Source organism: Peromyscus maniculatus, chromosome 8 (assembly GCF_049852395.1).
Source record: "Peromyscus maniculatus bairdii isolate BWxNUB_F1_BW_parent chromosome 8, HU_Pman_BW_mat_3.1, whole genome shotgun sequence".
Lineage (NCBI taxonomy): Eukaryota > Metazoa > Chordata > Mammalia > Rodentia > Cricetidae > Peromyscus > Peromyscus maniculatus.
Genome location: NC_134859.1, coordinates 59,611,073 through 59,628,758, shown reverse-complemented (window position 1 = coordinate 59,628,758; position 17,686 = coordinate 59,611,073). Strand labels below are relative to the sequence as shown.

Sequence of the window (17,686 nt, the reverse complement as noted above, 5' to 3'; positions counted from 1 at the left end):
AACTGGATCAGGCCCTCTGGATTAGTGAGACAGTTGATTACCTTGAAATGTTTGGGAGGCCCGCAGGCAGTGGGACCAGGTCCTGTCCTTGGTGCATGGGCTGGCTTTTTGGAGCCTGGGGCCTATGCTGAGACACTTTGCTCAGCGTTGGTTCAGGAAGGAGGGAACAGGACCTGCCTCAAATGAATATACCAGGGTGGGCTGAATCCCCAGGGGAGGCTTGCCTTGAAAGAGGTGCAATGGAGGGTGGATGGGGGTTAATGGCTTGGGGGTGGGAGGAGGGAGGACAGAGGAATCTGTGGCTGATATGTAAAATTAAATTAATTCTAAAATAAAAATAATTATTATAAAAAATACATAAAACTGTCTAGGAAAGAATGGGAGATAGAAACCTGTCAAAGAGAAGGTGAGAAGAATCATTAGTGATAAAAATGATTACAGACATTTGTAATTTGAGGTTATAACTATGATAACTGTCAGGTGGATTGTTGTAGAATATGTATCCTAGATATATCTTCATTTTTATTTTGAATTTTAATAGACCCTGATATTTTCTCATTAGGATAGTGGAAACAAAAAAATGATAATGAGCAACCAAACTGTCATCTCCAAGTTCCTCCTCCTGGGCCTACCCATTCTTCCAGAGCACCAGCACCTGTTCTATGCCCTGTTCCTGGCCATGTACCTCACCACCATCCTGGGGAACCTCATCATCATCATCCTCATTCTACTGGACTCCCATCTGCACACACCCATGTATTTTTTTCTCAGCAACTTGTCCTTCTCTGACCTCTGCTTCTCCTCTGTCACAATGCCTAAATTGCTGCAGAACATGCAGAGCCAGGACCCATCCATCACATATGCAGGCTGCCTGGCACAAATGTACTTTTTAATGGTTTTTGGAGACATGGAGAGCTTCCTCCTTGTGGTCATGGCCTATGATCGCTATGTGGCCATCTGTTTCCCCCTCCATTACACCACCATCATGAGCCCCAAACTCTGTGTGTGTCTGATGGTGCTGTGCTGGGTACTTACCACTCTGTATTCCATGCTGCACACTATACTCTTGGCTAGATTGTCATTCTGTGAGGACAATGTGATCCCCCAATTTTTCTGTGACATATCTGACCTGCTCAAGTTAGCCTGTTCTGACATTTATATTAATGAATTAATGATATTTATCATGGGAGGGCTTGTTAGTGTCATCCCATTCGTACTCATTATTGTGTCCTATGTACGAATTGTCTGCTCCATCCTAAAAGTTTCTTCTACTCACGTTATCCACAAGGTCTTCTCCACTTGTGGCTCCCACCTAACTGTGGTCTCACTGTTCTATGGGACAATTATTGCTCTCTACATATTTCCATCAGCTAATAACTCTACTGTGAAGGAAACTGTCATGGCCATGATGTGCACTGTGGTCACTCCCATGTTGAACCCCTTAATCTACAGCCTGAGGAACAGAGATATGAAAGAGGCCCTGATAAGAGTCCTTTGCAAGAAGAAAATCTCCTTATAATGGCAACACTGGGATTTTTACTTAAATCTATCTAGTAAATATATTGATATTAATGTTACAAAATTTATCTCAGAAAAGAAATACAGATTCAATAACATGCTTCATAATATTTGGACTGCACACAGGAGTCTTTTCTAAGTAGTTCAGTTATGGAAGAGGAACTTTGTGACTCAGTGATGCCATCCTCTGCCTTGCATGTGTGATTCTAGAAAACCATTAGGTAAGAGCCTCTGTTCTATCAGATCTCCAATCTTTACATTGTTATCCCAACACATTGTGATTTTAAGCAAATTTCTGTGTTGACTGCAGTATGCTTTATAAATATAAATGAATGGTATATCATGATCCTTTGTTGATGCTTAGTAATCTTTTTGCAGTTTATTTATTTTTCTCTCATACTGTATATCCTGACCACAGCTTCCCTCCATCCATAATTCCCAGACCCTCTCCCACCTCCCCTCTCTCCCAAATCCACCCTGTAGTGGGTAGCCATTCCAGCTTAGATCTGGAAGTTCCAACCCCCATTGAGACTCTGGCAACTGTCATACCTACGAGGCGGGGTGAGGGGAGGCGCCTGAAGACCCGAGAGCTGGATGGGCCAGCGCTCTCTCTGTGTGCTCTCTCTATGCTGGGATGCTGAATGGTGAAGGTGGACTGTGCAGAGCTCCGGAGAACACCGCTGAATTGCAATACACCTTCCCCAGACCCTGAGACCTACCTTTCACTTAATTTGTGAGTTACTCCATTAAATAAATATCCTTTTAACTACGTGGAGTGGCCGAAATAATTTCTCCAATATCTGGCGCCCAACGTGGGGCAAACTCCAAAGGCCTGGGCAGCTCCAGCCCTCTCCTCCCTAGCTGGCAGGTACCTAAGCCCGCCTGCAAAGTTCCATATAACCAGGGAACACCTACACGGTTCCATTCCCGAAAAAGGGAGCAGCTAGTCCGATCTCAATTCCCTAGCTTAGCCCCAGACCAGCGAAAGAGGCAGGGGAGTGCTAGCTCTGATTTCTGCCATCTCTGCCATTTCTGCCATCTCTCCAGCCCTGGTGTCAGGAGTGGGATTTGAACCCTCACAGACATACAGCAAGTAGCAGAAGTGCTGCCTCTTCCGGTCTCTTTGGCCTCAGCGGCAGCAGCAAGATTACGAAAGGGACGTCATCCTTTGGAAAGCGTCGCAACAAGACGCACATGCTTTGCCGCCGCTGCGGCTCCAAGGCCTACCACCTTCAGAAGTCGACCTGTGGCAAGTGTGGCTACCCGGCCAAGCGCAAGAGAAAGTATAACTGGAGTGCAAAGGCTAAAAGACGAAACACTACCGCGACTGGGCAGATGAGGCACCTGAAAATTGTCTATCGAAGATTCAGACATGGATTCCGTGAAGGGACAACACCTAAACCCAAGAGGACAGCTGTTGCAGCATCCAGTTCATCTTGAGGAATTTCAGTCAGTCATAAAATAAATGTTCTGGTTTCAAAAGAAAAAAAAAAAAGCGGGACACAAGGAAAGCGACCACTGTACTCTGCCAAGACAGGGTAAGATGGTCTTTCAAAAATCCTGCTTCTGAAAATGGTCTGTCAGATACTCTAGGCCTGTAGCCAATTTGAATGCACCAACAATGCTGAGAAACATTAGGTGACTGTCCAGGCTGCCAGCTGTCTTGTTCTACTCTTGCAAGATTCCCGAAAGTTGCTTGCATCCATCTACCATTTCTCAGGTACCATTATGTTCCTTCTCAGGTCTTTGATGGGATTGAAGACGAGCAGTTATAGTTACAACTTAGTATATATAATATCTTAGATAGAACATATTAAATATTAGATTCAGGTTCTTTAGGATAGGACACCTTTGAATGATCTTTATAACATGCCATTTACCTATGCTCTATACTTCTCTGGATTTTCATATGTGTTTCTTCCTTGATATTGTTTGCATTGGTTGTAGTTACATCTTACCTAGATAATTATCCTTCATTATTTCTGGACACTATTTAATAACCATTCCTTTGTGCTGTGGGACGGTCTGTATGTCAAATAGCTCTGATTGGTCAATAAATAGGACACTGGTTGGCCAGTGGCCAGGCAGGAAGTGGGTGGGATAAGGAGAGAGGAGAATTCTGGGAAGCGGAAGGCTGAGGGGGAGAGACACTGCAGCTGCCGCCATGACCAGCAGCATGTGAAGACACCGGTAAGCCACCAGCCACCTGGCAAGGTATAGATTTATGGAAATGATTAATTTAAGATAAAAGAACAGTTATCAAGAAGCCTGCCATGGCCATACAGTTTGTAAGCAATATAAGTCTCTGTGTTTACTTGGTTGGGTCTGAGCGGCTGTGGGACTGGAGGGTGACAAAGATTTGTCCTGACTGTGGGCAAGGCAGGAAAACTCTAGCTACACCTTTGTATATAGTCTTGTATTAGTTTAGAACCTTCTTATTTAGACAAAAAGGGGGAGATGTAGTGGGTAGCCATTCCAGCTTGGATCTGGAAGTTCCAACCCCCATTGAGACTCTGGCAACTGCCACGCCTACGAGGCAGGGCGAGGGGAGGCGCCTGGAGACCCGAGAGCTGGATGGGCCAGCGCTCTCTCTGTGCGCTCTCTCTGTGCCAGGATGCTGAACGGTGAAGGTAGACTGTGCAGAGCTCTGGAGAACACCGCTGGATTGCAATACACCTTCCCCAGACCCTGAGACCTACCTTTCACTTAATTTGTGAGTTACGCCATTAAATAAATATCCTTTTAACTATGTGGAGTGGCCAAAATAATTTCTCCAATACCACCCCTCCTCCATTTCCTTTCAGAAAAGAGCAGGCTTCCCAGGGATGTCAACTGAACACAGCATTACAAGATACATTAAGACGAGGCACTAACCCTCATACCCAGACTAGATGAGGCACTCAGTAAGAGAAAAAGGTTCCCAAGAGCAAGCAGAAGAGACAGAGACACACCAACCCCTACTGTTAGGATTCCCACAAAAACCCCAAGATAAACAACCACAGCATGTATGCAGAGGCCCTAGCACAGACATATGCAGGCTCCTTGACTGCTGCTTCAGTCTCTGTGAGACCCTATGAGCCCTGTTAGTTGACCTTGTGGGCCATGTTCTTCTGATGTCTTTGACTCCTCTCTCTCTTACAATCCTTCCTCCCCATCATCTGCAAGGTTCCCCAAGCTCCACCTAATGTTTGGGTGTGGGTCTTTGCATTGGTTCCCATCAGCTGCCAGAGGGAGCTTCTCTGATGACTATTGAGATAGGCACCAGTCTATTAGTAAAGCAGAGTATCATTAGGAATAATTTCACTGACTTTTTTGGTAGGTCAACTTTGGTTCTATCTTAGATCTTTGAGCCATCCAACTTCCAGTTCCTGGCCACTCTTACAGGTCCTGTACTCCCTCTTTTGGCTTGGACCTAAAGTTAGACTAGTCATTGTTTGACCACTCACACAAGCTCTGAGCCACCCCAGCACATCTTCCAGCCAGGACTGGCCTGGGTCAAAGGTTTTATGGATGGATTGGTGGCCCAGTTCCAGCAAAGGGAGCTGATGCTGGTTAAAGGTGATCAATTCAATAGCTGAGGAATGCTCCATTATGTAAATATACCAAAATTTTTACCAATTCTTCAACTGAGAGATGTCTATGTTGTTTCTAGTTTCTGGCCATTGTGAATAAAGTCATTATGAACATAGATAAGCAAGTGTCCTTGTGATAAGATGGAGTATCTTTTAAGTATACGCCTAAGAGTGGTATAGCTGGGTCTTGAGGTAGATGGATTCCCAATTTTATGAGGAACTGGAATACTGATGCCCACAGTGGCTGTACAAGCTTGCACTCCCTCCATCAATAGAGAAGTGTTCCTCTTGGCCCACATCCTCACCAGCATGAGCTGTCACTTCTGCCATTGATCTTAGTCATTCTGACAGATATAAGATGGAACCTTAAAGCAATTTTGATTTGAATTCCCATGATGGCTAAGGATGATGAATATTGAAGTGTTTCTCAGCCATTTGAGATTCCTCTATTGAGAATTCTCTGTTAAGATCTGTACTGCATTTTTAATTGGATTGTTTAGTTTGTTGGTGTCTAGATTCTTGCATTCTTTATAAATTTTGGATATGCATCCACTATCAGGTGTGGAGTTTGTGAAAAGATTTCCCGTTCTGTAGGCTGCAGTTATGTCCAATTGACAGTGTCCTTTGCCTTACAGAGAAGCTTTTCAGTTTCATGACGTCCCATTATTAATTGTTGATCTTAGTGTCTGTGCTAGTGGTGTTCTATTCAGGAAGTCTCTTCAGGAATGTCTCTTGTGCCAATACATTCAAGGCTTACCCCACCACCATTTTCTCCTCTATAAGATGCAGTGTATAGTTTAATGTTGAGGTCTTTGATTCACTTGGTTTTGAGTTTTGTGCTCAGTGATGAATATAGATCTATTTGCTGAGGGTAAATGGGGGAGCAGAGGATGTGTGGAATGGGGGCAACTGGAGGAGAGAAGGGTTCACTTGGGATATATTATATGAGAGAAGAATAAACGAAAGTATTTTTTAAAAAGAACTCTCTGTTCAGATCTGAGGCCAATTTTGATTGGATCATTTGTTTCCTAGATGCTCTGCTTTTTAGGTTCTTTGAGTATTTTAGATACGAATTTTCTCCCACTGTGTCCTTCCTCTTCACAAATGATGGTTTCCTTCATGTACAGAAGCAATCTAGTTTCATTAGGCTGAGGGTCAGCTGTTAGCATTAATTCCTGAGAAAATGCAGTCCTATTCAGAAAATCTTTTCCTGGGCTTAGTACCAATAAGTGAATTATGTGTTTTGAGTCATTGACCAAATGGACTCCCATAGACACACACCCCAAACGTTACAGGCTATTGCCAATGCCATGGATCACCCTTCCCAACTTGACATTAAAACCCGATTGTGGAAGAAATAGGTGAGAAAAATAGACATAAGTTTCACCCAGCTATGAATTATGTGACCTACAATAACTATCTGTCCACAAGAAATGCCCACTAATGCAATCATGCTCAATCATGCCATGAATATTATAGGAGTATCCAACCACTTTTTATTAGATGTGAGACCTGCTCCATGAGATTGGACCTATACTCAACAGTGTGTATTAGATGAAGAAACCAAAACTGGATGCCATAGACCTGAGGGGAAACCCACTCCTATTATTTGGCAAACTGAACAGCAACAAAAATGACTCTTAATGATGGATTCCTATACACATAGAACAGTGCATCATTCAAACCTCATCAAGGAAGCTTCTTCTTGCAGGAGAAAGAAATTAGCACAAAGACACACAACTAGACAATGTGAAGAGAATGAGAGGCATTGGAGTGTTCAGCCCGAAATGGGATGTCTATATCCCACCCTTCCCCTCAAGGTTCAGGGGTTGTTCCAAAAAAGAATTTAAGAGCCAAAAGCAGTAGACGACTCCTAGGAAGCAGCTTATCTAGACCCAATAGGACAGATGCACATGTGAATACTGTGGCAGCACACACAAGACCAGCACAAGTCAGGCCAGATTTAGGCAAGAAGCTATTTGCAATTGAAAGCTGTCAGGAGAGGGAAACTCAGTTTGCTTCACTGGAGTGTTACTGGGTGAATCAACCACACTCCAGGGTAGGACCCATGTTTAGGAGTGGTTTGCCAACATGAATCAGACTCTACGTTTTTTGTGGGATGTCCTTAGTAATTAGTTATTCTTTTGTTTTTGTTTTTTGTTTTAAGAGAGAAAAAGAACATGAAATTTGGAGAATATAGAGGTAATACATGATCTTTAAGGAATTGAGGTAAGGGGAAATTAAAATATATTGTGTGAAATTATATAAAATACATTGTATGTAATAACAATACTGTGTGTGAAATTCTCAAAGATAAATGAAAACAATTTTTAGAAAGTTCAACATATGATTGCTACCACCAGAGACAAAAATTCTACTAATTGTCTACCTACAATTACTATGATAGTCAAACAAGCAGTTGAACATGACCGTCTATAGCAACAGTATTTATTACTTTCATAAGGTAGAAAGAGCCATTAACTGATGACTAGGGAAAATGTTTCATACAATAAAAGGACATAATAATCAGTGACAAAAATTAACTGAAATATTGATGTGTATTCCTATATGCATGTACCTTGGAAAACATAGTAATAAAAGAGGGTGGAGTTTGTATGTTATATGGTTCCACTCGTATGAAATGTTAATGATAGAAAAATGCATAAAGTAGAATGGGACATCTCTGGGTGCATGAGATTAGGCAGGGGAAAATAGACAGTAGCAACGCATGGCACAGAAGTTTGTTTGAAGAAAATAATTGTGTGTTAACTGAATAAATGAATGCACAAAACTGTAACAATAAACTTCATAGAAGTGAATAGTAGAGTTCTCAATTATATATTCTCAGTTACCATAATTATTATAGTTTAGCATAATTATTACTATAAATAATAGTATAGTCTCAGTTCTTATACTTCTATATTTCCATCATGGAATAACACAAAGTTATACTAAATTGGAACTTAAGCAAGTTCCAGTCACTTTGGGTTCTTAAGTACCAGTATACAGAGAATAGAGCAGTGATTCTCAACCTTCCTAATGCTGCCACACTTAATACAGTTCCTCATGCTGTGGTGAACCCAACCATAAAAATATTTTCATCACTACTTTAGAACTGTATTTTTGCTACTATTATGAATCCTGATGTATGTATCTGTGTTTTCCAGTGGTCTTAGTTTACCCCTGTGAAAGGGTCATTCAATCCCCCCAAAGGGTCTAGACAGCTGGAATAAAGATACCATTGTGTTTGAGGTTGTTGATGCTTATGACCAAGGGAAAACATGGTTGCTATTCAAAAGTAAAACAAGTAAACTGTGTCTTTTCCTGGGACATTCTCTAAGAAATAGTAATATTTTCATGTCACAAAGTAAATGTTAATATGACCTATGTTGACCCAAATAATATAAGAATAATGGAGATGCAGTTTCCCAAAAATGAAAACTGAAGAATGGATAAATAAAATGTGGAATATACATGATGGAGTACTACTCAGCAGAGAAAAACAATGACATCATGAGGTTTGCAGGCAAATAGATGGAACTAGAAAAGATCATGCTGAGTGAGGTAACCCAGACTCAGAAAGACAAACATGGTATGTTCTCACTCATAAGTGGATACTAGATATAAAGCAAAGGATAACCAGACTGCAACTTACAACTCCAGAGAGGCTACCTAGTAAAGAGGACACTAAGAAAGACACAGGATCTCCCAACAACAGAGAAATGGATGAGATCTACATGAGCAAACTGGGGGTGGGAGGGGTAATGGAGGGCAAAGGTCAGGGGAAAGAGAACTTAGGGGAGCGGGAGGTCCCAGCTGGATCAGGAACAGAGTGGGAGAACAAGGAAAACTTGTGTTATATAATACAGCATTATTAATTTCATCCAACTGATGTTTGCTATATACAATAAAGGATTAGTCAAAAACAGAATCATGGATCTAAGCTATTGCTTCAAAATAACAGAGACATGGACTTTGTTATTAGGCTGGAATATAACAAATAAAGAGAGTAGCTCAGAAGATGGTGGTGATCAGTGACATTAAGATTTTTTCTTTTTCCTTGTTCTCCCTTGTACCAGAAATCTCTAAGAGTCTTATTAATAAAATAAAACCTGAGGACAGTTATTGGGGTGAATGCTGGAAGATCAGAGAAGCAGAACAAGCCACAGATTCATCACCTCACCAATTCCTCAGCTGATTTTGTTTCCTCAGACTGGAAGCCTCTGAGTCCTCATCCAAATGTATCTCAGCTGAACTGCTGCTCAAAAGCCTAAAAGTTTAACCAGTCAAATGCTTTTAGTTTCTGGTCCTCATGCCTTATATACCTTTCTGCTTTCTGTCATCACTTCCTGGGATTAAAGATTCACTTTCTGGGATTAAAGTCATGTGTCTCCATGCCTGGCTATTTCCAAGGTGGCCTTGAACTCACAGAGATCCAAATGGATTTATGCCTCTGGAATACTAAGATTAAAGATGTGAGTACCACCATTTTCTAGCCTCTGTATCTAGTGGCTATTCTGTTCCCTAACCCCAGATAAGTTTATTAGCATGCACAATATTTTGGGGAACACAATACCACCACACTCTCTGTTCTTGATTCAGCTGGGATCTCCTGCTCCCCTAAGCTCTCTTTCCCTTGACCCTTGCCCTTCATTACCCCCCCTCATGTCCAGTTTGCTCATGTAGATCTCATTCATTTCTCTGTTGTTGTGCGATCCCTAAATGAAGACCCCATAGGAATAGGAGGAATCAAAGTGCTAGAGAGGTCACCAGAAATACACCAAGATACCTCCACAATAGACTACTGGCAAAGGTAGAGAGATAGCCTTAACTGACCTACTCTGGTGATCAGATTGCCAAACACCCTAACTGTCATGCTAGAACTCTCATCCAATGACTGATGGAAGCAAATACAGAGATCCATGGGCAGGCCCCAGGTGGAGCTCCAGGAGTCCAATCAGCAAGAAAAAGGAGGGAATGTATGAGCAAGAATTGTTCAGAACATGACTGGAAAAAGCACAGGGACAAATAGCCAAACTAGTGGAAACACATGAACTGTGAACCAATAGCTGAGGAGCCAACAACTGGATCAGGCCCTCTGGATAAGTGAGACAGTTGATTAGCTTGAAATGTTTGGGAGGCCAACAGGAAGTGGAACCAGGACCTATCCTTAGTGCATGAGCTGGCTGTTTGGAACCGGGGCCTATGCAGGGACACTTTGCTCAGCCTGGGTGAAGAGAGGAGGGGACTGGACCTGCCTGGACTGAATCTACCATGCTGAGCTGAATCCCCAGGGGAGTCCTTGCCCTGGAGGTGATGGGAATGAGGGTGGGCTGGGGCGAGGATGGGGGGTGCAGGAGGAGGAAGGACAGGGGAATCCGTGGCTGATATGTAAAATTTAATTAAATTATATATAAAAAAGATTGTCTTTAAGCTAAGGAGTCAAAAGTCACATAAAAATGGGAATGAGTGTTTCATTTTTTTTCTTAGCAATTAAACATGGTGTGGGGTTGTGTAATTTTCACACATTCCTATCCTTAACATATATTAGCGGGTATAGAAAGTGGGGTCATAGAAATCTGATCTATACCAGTAACACACTCATTCCTCAAAGGGCTTGTTTACAGGTGGTTACAATGAATCCACAGAGTGCCAAATTGCAACCTTTGAAAATGATGTCTTTTCTGCATTTTTACATATTTATAAAAGCTTCCAATGTATCAACAGAATGCCAAACTGTAACCTTTGAAAATCTTGTCTCCTCTGCATATATGTGACAGTTGTATAGCTTGGTCTTGTGGGACTCCTAAAAATATGAGCAGGGGCTGTCTCTAACTCTTTTACTGGCTTTTGGGACCCTATTCCTCAAACTGGGTTGCCTTGCCCAGCCTTGATACAAAGGGAGGTTTATAGTCTTAATGCAACTTGATAGAGCATGGTTTTTTTTTTTAATCCATGGGAGGCCTGCCCTTTTCTGAATAGAAATGGAGAAGTGGATTACAGAGCAAAGGGAGGGACTGGGCATAGACAAGGGATTGGAAACTATCTGGGGTGTAAAAAAATAATAATTGATTAGTTGTTTTTTAAAGAAAAGGAAACGGTGTGTCTTTAACAGCCACTTACAAAAAGTATGTTCTAAGAAATATTATGTTATGTCCTTGAACATGTACTTTCTGGTTACTTTTAGCAACTATTCAAACTCTCCTTGAGTTTCCTTCCCTCTCTACCACCCTCTAAAAAGTAGTCACATGTGATCACTAGCTATTATCAGTCACTTCAGTAGGACTCTGAGAGAACTGGTCATTTAGAGGTTCTGGATAATGATTGCCTTTAATGAGTTGCTGCAGCTCCTGGACTCCTCTGGGACACAGAGCCTCTTATGTAGGGGTATGTAGCAGGGGACGTGTGTGAAATGTGGTGTAGACACTGGAGAGGACTGAAGACCTGGTGACTTCCTGTGCCCATAGTGAGTAAGAAGAGCAGGATCTTTTATCACGATTTAGGAGTCACCCTTGGCCATCCAGGTAATTATCAGCAGACTGGGCTGTTTCCTTACTGGCCTTCCAACTTGAGAGTATTGTATCTTTAAAAATAAAATTGCATATTCTCAGGATAGTGTTTTAGATGTGATAATATTCATCTTTGCAGTCTCTCTGACACACATTATTGTTATATAGTGGAGTATTTGTTTTGTGATCAACATTAATAAACATCTTATTATCTATTAGGGTCTTTGTAATTACTCTTTCTCCATCTTTTCTCCCAAATTATATCACTTCAAGCTAATAACAGGTCTGGGAAATTCATTTCAATTCTGTAGCCTACTTTGGATTTTTGTGGGGAAAGACTGACTCACTTCCAGGTTGGACTCAAACTCATGGTGGTCTCTAGCCTCAAACTCCAAAGTGCTGGGACATAGGTCTGCACTACTACACAGGGATCAGTTTTGTAGTTCTTCTGTCTTTAAATCTCTCTCTCCCTCTCTGTCTCTGTCTCTGTGTATGTCTCTGTCTTTCTTTGTCTGTCTCTTGCTGTCTCTGTCTGTGTAGAGGTCAGAGGATATCTGGCATCCATGAGCTCACATTTCACAATACACAATATTTTATTGTTTGCCATGCCATATGCCAGGCTAGCTGGCCTGCAATCTTTCAGAGATTCTCTTATCTCCAACTCTTATCTTCCTTTAGATCACTGGGACTACAGACAAACCTAGCCTATCCTTCATGGGGGAAGTAGAATTTGGGGAACTGGGTTATGGTGTTCCTTACATGTGTCATTCCTCCATAATACTGAAACATGATTCTAAAGTGTACATCAATGAATGCAGCTGCATTAAATACCCATCAACAGAGTGAAGTCTTTTCCATGTGGTTTTGTGGCATATTGGGCCACAAAGTATTACAGAGTTGAGCTACATACCTAACCTCACATGCCTTTAATGCCCTCCCTGACTTTCTTTGCCATCTTAAAGTATGCTGGGATGTTCATTAGTCAAGACTGTCTAGAAGAAAACAGGAAAACAGAACAGAAAGAGCCATTTATTTTAAGGATACAGCTTACAGCTTAGACAATATTGGCAACTGCGGGTTTAATATCTACAAAGCCTGCCTCAAGAGTCTCTAGGAAGAGTAGAGACTGCTGGCTTGAGTCCAGAGCAGTCTGGAGAGAGAAATTTTCTTCAGAAGACAGCACATTTTCTTGTATATCTTTCAAATTGCTCCATGAGGCTTGTCATGTTGTGAAGGGTGATTTGCTAGGTCTACTGACTTCAACATTAATAATATCTTCCTAACAGCATTAAGAACTGGCACTTGTCAAATCTTGTTATCAGTGACTAAGGAAGGATCCATCACTTGATGTTATGTATATATAAGAGAGAACTCAAGATAAATATTGCATCTCTGTACATACCTTGTGCTACTTTTTGTATCTTCAATAATTTATAAAATGATCATCATAGCCGGGCGGTGGTGGCGCACGCCTTTAATCCCAGCACTCGGGAGGCAGAGACAGGCGGATCTCTGTGAGTTCGAGGCCAGCCTGGGCTACCAAGTGAGCTCCAGGAAAGGCACAAAGCTACGCAGAGAAACCCTGTCTCAAAAAACCAAAAAAAAAATAAAAAATAAAAAATAAAAAAAAATAAAAAAATAAAATGATCATCATATTGATCTTCCTACTTCAATATTAGTGACATTCTCTGTGGTATTTTGAATCACCAGAATTTCTGAAAACAGTCATACCCTCATACCCTCAGTGTTTAGTAAATACCAAATTACCTTTCTGAATTTGATCACATTGTGTCAAGGTTTTGAGTGGTTAAGCTAGTGAGTTTGCATTCTGCAAAGTTTAAATGTATGTATTCTAATTTTAATGGGAATTTTCTATTTTTAAAGGTGAAGAATCTCACTTTTTCATACCTCAGCCTGCATTACAGCCAAGAAATATTCAGGAAACATAGGTAACATCCAGGTACCATGCCAAGTGTTGGCCCTGTTATAAGATAAAAGCAGACATGATATTTCTTGCATGTAATTTGAATTCTGGTGGGAAGTCTGCTCTAAACCAGTGATCAGAAGCACCAGGGGGGCTGTAAGTTAAGATCAGGATGCTATGTGAACATGGCAGTAGGTCTTACCAAGCAGGTAGGCAAAGATTTTTCCAAGCAAGCACTAGCTACTATACATGAAGAATAAGTGGGAATAAGTCAGATAAAGCATGCTCCATGGGAAGAAGTTAACAATTACAAGGGGAAAGGGTTGAAAAATAGAGACTGGAAATTATGGCTTCAATTGTTATCCACAAAGAAGTGGAATGCAAGAGTCACTGTGAGCCATAAGTCGCCTAAAGGGTAGGCACAGGTCCAGTAATAAAGTATTATTTGTGCATTCAAAAAGAATGTGCCTTTATCTTAAAAGCAATGATAATTCCTTGAAACACTTATTAGAAAAGAGAAGATCAGATTGCTATCTTAGATTACAAAGGTGTAAATGAAGCGTGTTGAAGGAGGGCACTGAGGCAGGAAAAGCGGGTATGAATTAAGAATCTAATATGATATTGCTAGAGATACACCTTGTTCTAGGAATATGGTCTCATGGTGAAGAATGCAGGGAGTTGAAATACAAAAAAGAAGAGAATTACAATGCCCTAAATTAAAGTGAGAAATGAGTGGATGCAATAAAATATACCCTTTTTGATTCTGAATTGATTTTACTAATATAAGAGACAGAAAAGGAAGACACTACATGAGTAGGGTTATCAGTTCCTCTGGGAATCTATTGTGACACAAACACTCTTGACACACCCAATGGAAGATAGTTAATGATGGGATATATATCCTATAGTTAGGAAAGACACCTACAGCTGAGTTTAAGTGACAATATAAAACTTTAGTGTATATAAATTTTTTTGGAGAGATAGATAGACAGTCAAGCAGACAGACAGACAGACAGATGATAGATAGATAGATAGATAGATAGATAGATAGATAGATAGATAGATAGATAGATAATGGAAAACACTCAGAGAATGATAAAGCATGAAGCAATCAAATTCGTTTAGGATAATTAACAAGGTAAGTTCAAGAGATGCAAATAGATTTTATGCAAATCAAATAAAAAACTGTTTAGGAAAAGACTAGCTGGTGAAATATGTTAGACAGATTTAATAAGTCCTTAATAAATATTAATATAGACATGTTGATCTGAGCAGTATATGTATTGTGATAATGTTTTGTAGAGCATGTAAATATGTTACTTCTTTTGTTCATTATCCAATGAATTTGAAATATTTTCACCTTCATTTGGAATGTTAAGTTCTACTATTATTTTTTTTCTGAAAAGGCATTGGAGTAAACAGATGACTAGAAGGAACCAAACTGTCGTCTCCCAGTTCCTCCTCCTGGGCCTGCCTATCCTCCCAGAGCACCAGGACCTGTTCTATGCCCTGTTCCTGGCCATGTACCTCACCACTGTCCTGGGGAACCTCATCATCATCAGCCTCATTCTACTGGACTCCCATCTCCACACACCCATGTACTTGTTTCTCAGCAACCTGGCCTTCGCTGACCTCTGCTTCTCCTCTGTCACAATGCCCAAATTGCTACAGAACATGCAGAGCCAAGTCCCCTCCATCCCCTATGCAGGCTGCCTGGCACAAATATACTTCTTTCTGTTTTTTGGAGACCTTGGGAACTTCCTCCTTGTGGCCATGGCCTATGACCGCTATGTGGCCATCTGCTTCCCCCTTCATTACACCAGCATCATGAGTCCTAAGCTCTGTGTGAGTCTGGTGTTGCTGTCCTGGGTGCTGACCACATTCCATGCCATGCTGCACACCCTGCTCATGGCCAGAGTTTCTTTCTGTGAGGACAACGTGATTCCCCACTTTTTCTGTGATATGTCTACTCTGCTGAAACTGGCTTGTTCTAACACTCATGACAATGAATTGGCAATATTTATCTTGGGAGGCTCTTTAGTTGTGCTCCCTTTCCTTCTCATTATTGTTTCCTATGCAAAAGTTGTCTCCTTCATCTTCAAGGTCCCTTCTTCTCAAGGTATCCGTAAAGCCTTTTCTACCTGTGGCTCCCACCTGACGGTAGTGTCACTATTCTATGGGCCAGTCATTGGTCTCTACTTATGCCCTTCTGCTAATAACTCTACTGTGAAGGAGATTGTTATATCTTTGATGTACACAGTGGTGACTCCCATGCTGAACCCCTTCATCTACAGCCTGAGGAACAGAGATGTGAAGGGAGCAGTAGAAAGAGTAGTTTGCAAAAAGCAAATTCTCTCATTCCTGTGATGGTAACTCTTCAGATTTTTATATAATTTCTCTAGAAAATATTAATATTAACATTGGATGTTGCTACAGAATTTTATCTCACTGTGGATCCTTCTGTTTAGAGATCTCACAACATAACTTTCACTACACAGATTGCAGGGAGTTTATAAAAGTTGTTGAATGTGGGAAATAAGTTTAGGAGATCTAAATATGCACTCGCTGTCTTGCCCATGTGCCCTGGAAATTTCAGTGTAGACAGAAAGTCATATCTGATTCCCATGGTTATACCAGGATTTTCTCATTTTGTCCAAATGTCTGCTGTGAGTGTGTTTTTATAAAATGTATACTCTATGATCTCAGATCAATACCTAATAATATTCAAGTATTTTACCACAACCAGCCCTTTTCCAGTCTTTCACAAGTTCTTTCTACACCCTGTCATTAGATAATTACACAACTTAATTCCATAGACCCTATCTTTATTTCATTGTCTATATTTGTTTTCTAACTTGTTTTGACTCTTAAAAGGATTTGGAAGTCTTTAGTATATTGCTCTATTTATTGTACTTTTTTTTCTATATCTGGTATTAATCAGTAGCCAGGGACACCTTAATGTATTTTCTCAAAATCAGATAAAAATATTTGGTTACACTTTGTTGCTTTGTTTTGTTTACTTTTATCTTCCTTTGGGGGCATGATTTTATTTTGTTTTCTTGGTTTTGGAGGGATTTGTTGTTGTATTGGTTTGTTTTTTAAAAAGATCATAAAATTGGGTGAGAAGGGAGGGGAAGAGGATCTGGAGGGTGAGAATATGATTCAAATATATTTAACTTGTAAGATTGTTTTAAATAATAAAAATAAAATATCATAATAATTATTTTAAAAAATTCTGAAGCCCAAGAAATTGATGTCTTAAACATAGGACATGGAAATATGAGACCATTATTAGAAGGAAATATCAAGAAAAAGCTTCAAAATCTGAGGGTGAACACAGACAGAAAAACAAACAAAAGAGCACAAAAACAATATCAAAAATGCAAATTGGATTACATCAAACTAAAAAGCTTCTGGACAGTTAATGGATTTCATGGAGTTCTAAGAGTTCCTTATATAATATGTATAGCAAATCTTATCATATAATGTTTTCTCCTATTCTGATGGTTGCCTCTTTGTTGACTATTCCCAGTTATGTCTAGAAGCTCATGAAATCCTCGAAAATAAAGCAAGGGTTGGAGCCACCAGGCTCCAACAGATAGCTCCAAGCCTATGGTTACATGGAGTGTACTAATTAAACTCGATGGGTCACTAAACAAAATGAACAGTCATGAATGTAAAAAAAAGATTTGTGGGGAGGAGGAATATGTCAGGGAGCTTAGGAAAGTGGGAGATGAGAATTGTATATATGTCTGAAATTATCTAAAATTATCTAAAAAATTAGTCACAACTGCACACAATGAAAATATCAATGTATTGTGGGGAGCCCTGATTCAATGGATACATTGGCAGCATAGCTACTGCATCCCATGCTCAGGGAGCATCACAGGAGTGGGAAGATTGTGAGAGTCAGAATACCAGGAAGACAACTGAAAAATGTACTATACATCTAAACAGAGAATTCTTAATAGAAGAATCTCAAATGGCTGAAAGACATTTAAGGAATTGCTCAACATCCTTAGTCATCAGAGAAATGGAAATCAAAATGGCTCTGAGATATCCTCTTACACCTATCAGAATGGCTAAGATAAAAATCACTAAAGACAGCTTATGTTGGAGAGGATGTGGAGCAAGGGGAACACTCCTACACTGTTGGTGGGAGT

General features: G+C 40.6%; 3 protein-coding genes across 7 annotated transcripts; all 3 read left to right on the top strand.

The window, feature by feature from the left end:
- The first annotated feature begins 580 nt into the window (after window positions 1-580).
- LOC102907840 (olfactory receptor 1468-like) lies at window positions 581-1,519 on the top strand. Its single transcript, XM_006998212.3, has one exon. It carries the CDS (start codon window positions 581-583, stop codon window positions 1,517-1,519), a length of 939 nt encoding a protein of 312 aa, XP_006998274.3.
- Window positions 1,520-2,159: 640 nt separating this feature from the next.
- LOC121831587 (large ribosomal subunit protein eL37-like) lies at window positions 2,160-3,013 on the top strand. Its single transcript, XM_076543991.1, has 2 exons — window positions 2,160-2,168; window positions 2,566-3,013. The coding sequence occupies exons 1-2, from the start codon at window positions 2,160-2,162 to the stop codon at window positions 2,956-2,958; spliced, it is 402 nt and encodes a 133-aa protein (XP_076400106.1). The 3' UTR covers window positions 2,959-3,013.
- A 7,096-nt stretch (window positions 3,014-10,109) lies between these two features.
- LOC143266912 (olfactory receptor-like protein I9) lies at window positions 10,110-16,778 on the top strand. 5 transcript variants are annotated; one of them, XM_076542872.1, is made up of 3 exons: window positions 10,110-10,403; window positions 13,484-13,559; window positions 14,930-16,778. In XM_076542872.1, the coding sequence occupies exon 3, from the start codon at window positions 14,946-14,948 to the stop codon at window positions 15,888-15,890; it is 945 nt and encodes a 314-aa protein (XP_076398987.1). In that variant the 5' UTR covers window positions 10,110-10,403; window positions 13,484-13,559; window positions 14,930-14,945; the 3' UTR covers window positions 15,891-16,778. The 5 variants fall into 5 exon arrangements, with proteins under 5 accessions (XP_076398987.1, XP_076398985.1, XP_076398986.1 ...); XM_076542870.1 differs by having other exon boundaries at window positions 13,484-13,548; window positions 14,930-16,768; XM_076542871.1 differs by lacking the exon at window positions 10,110-10,403 and adding an exon at window positions 10,463-11,614.
- Window positions 16,779-17,686: the final 908 nt, after the last annotated feature.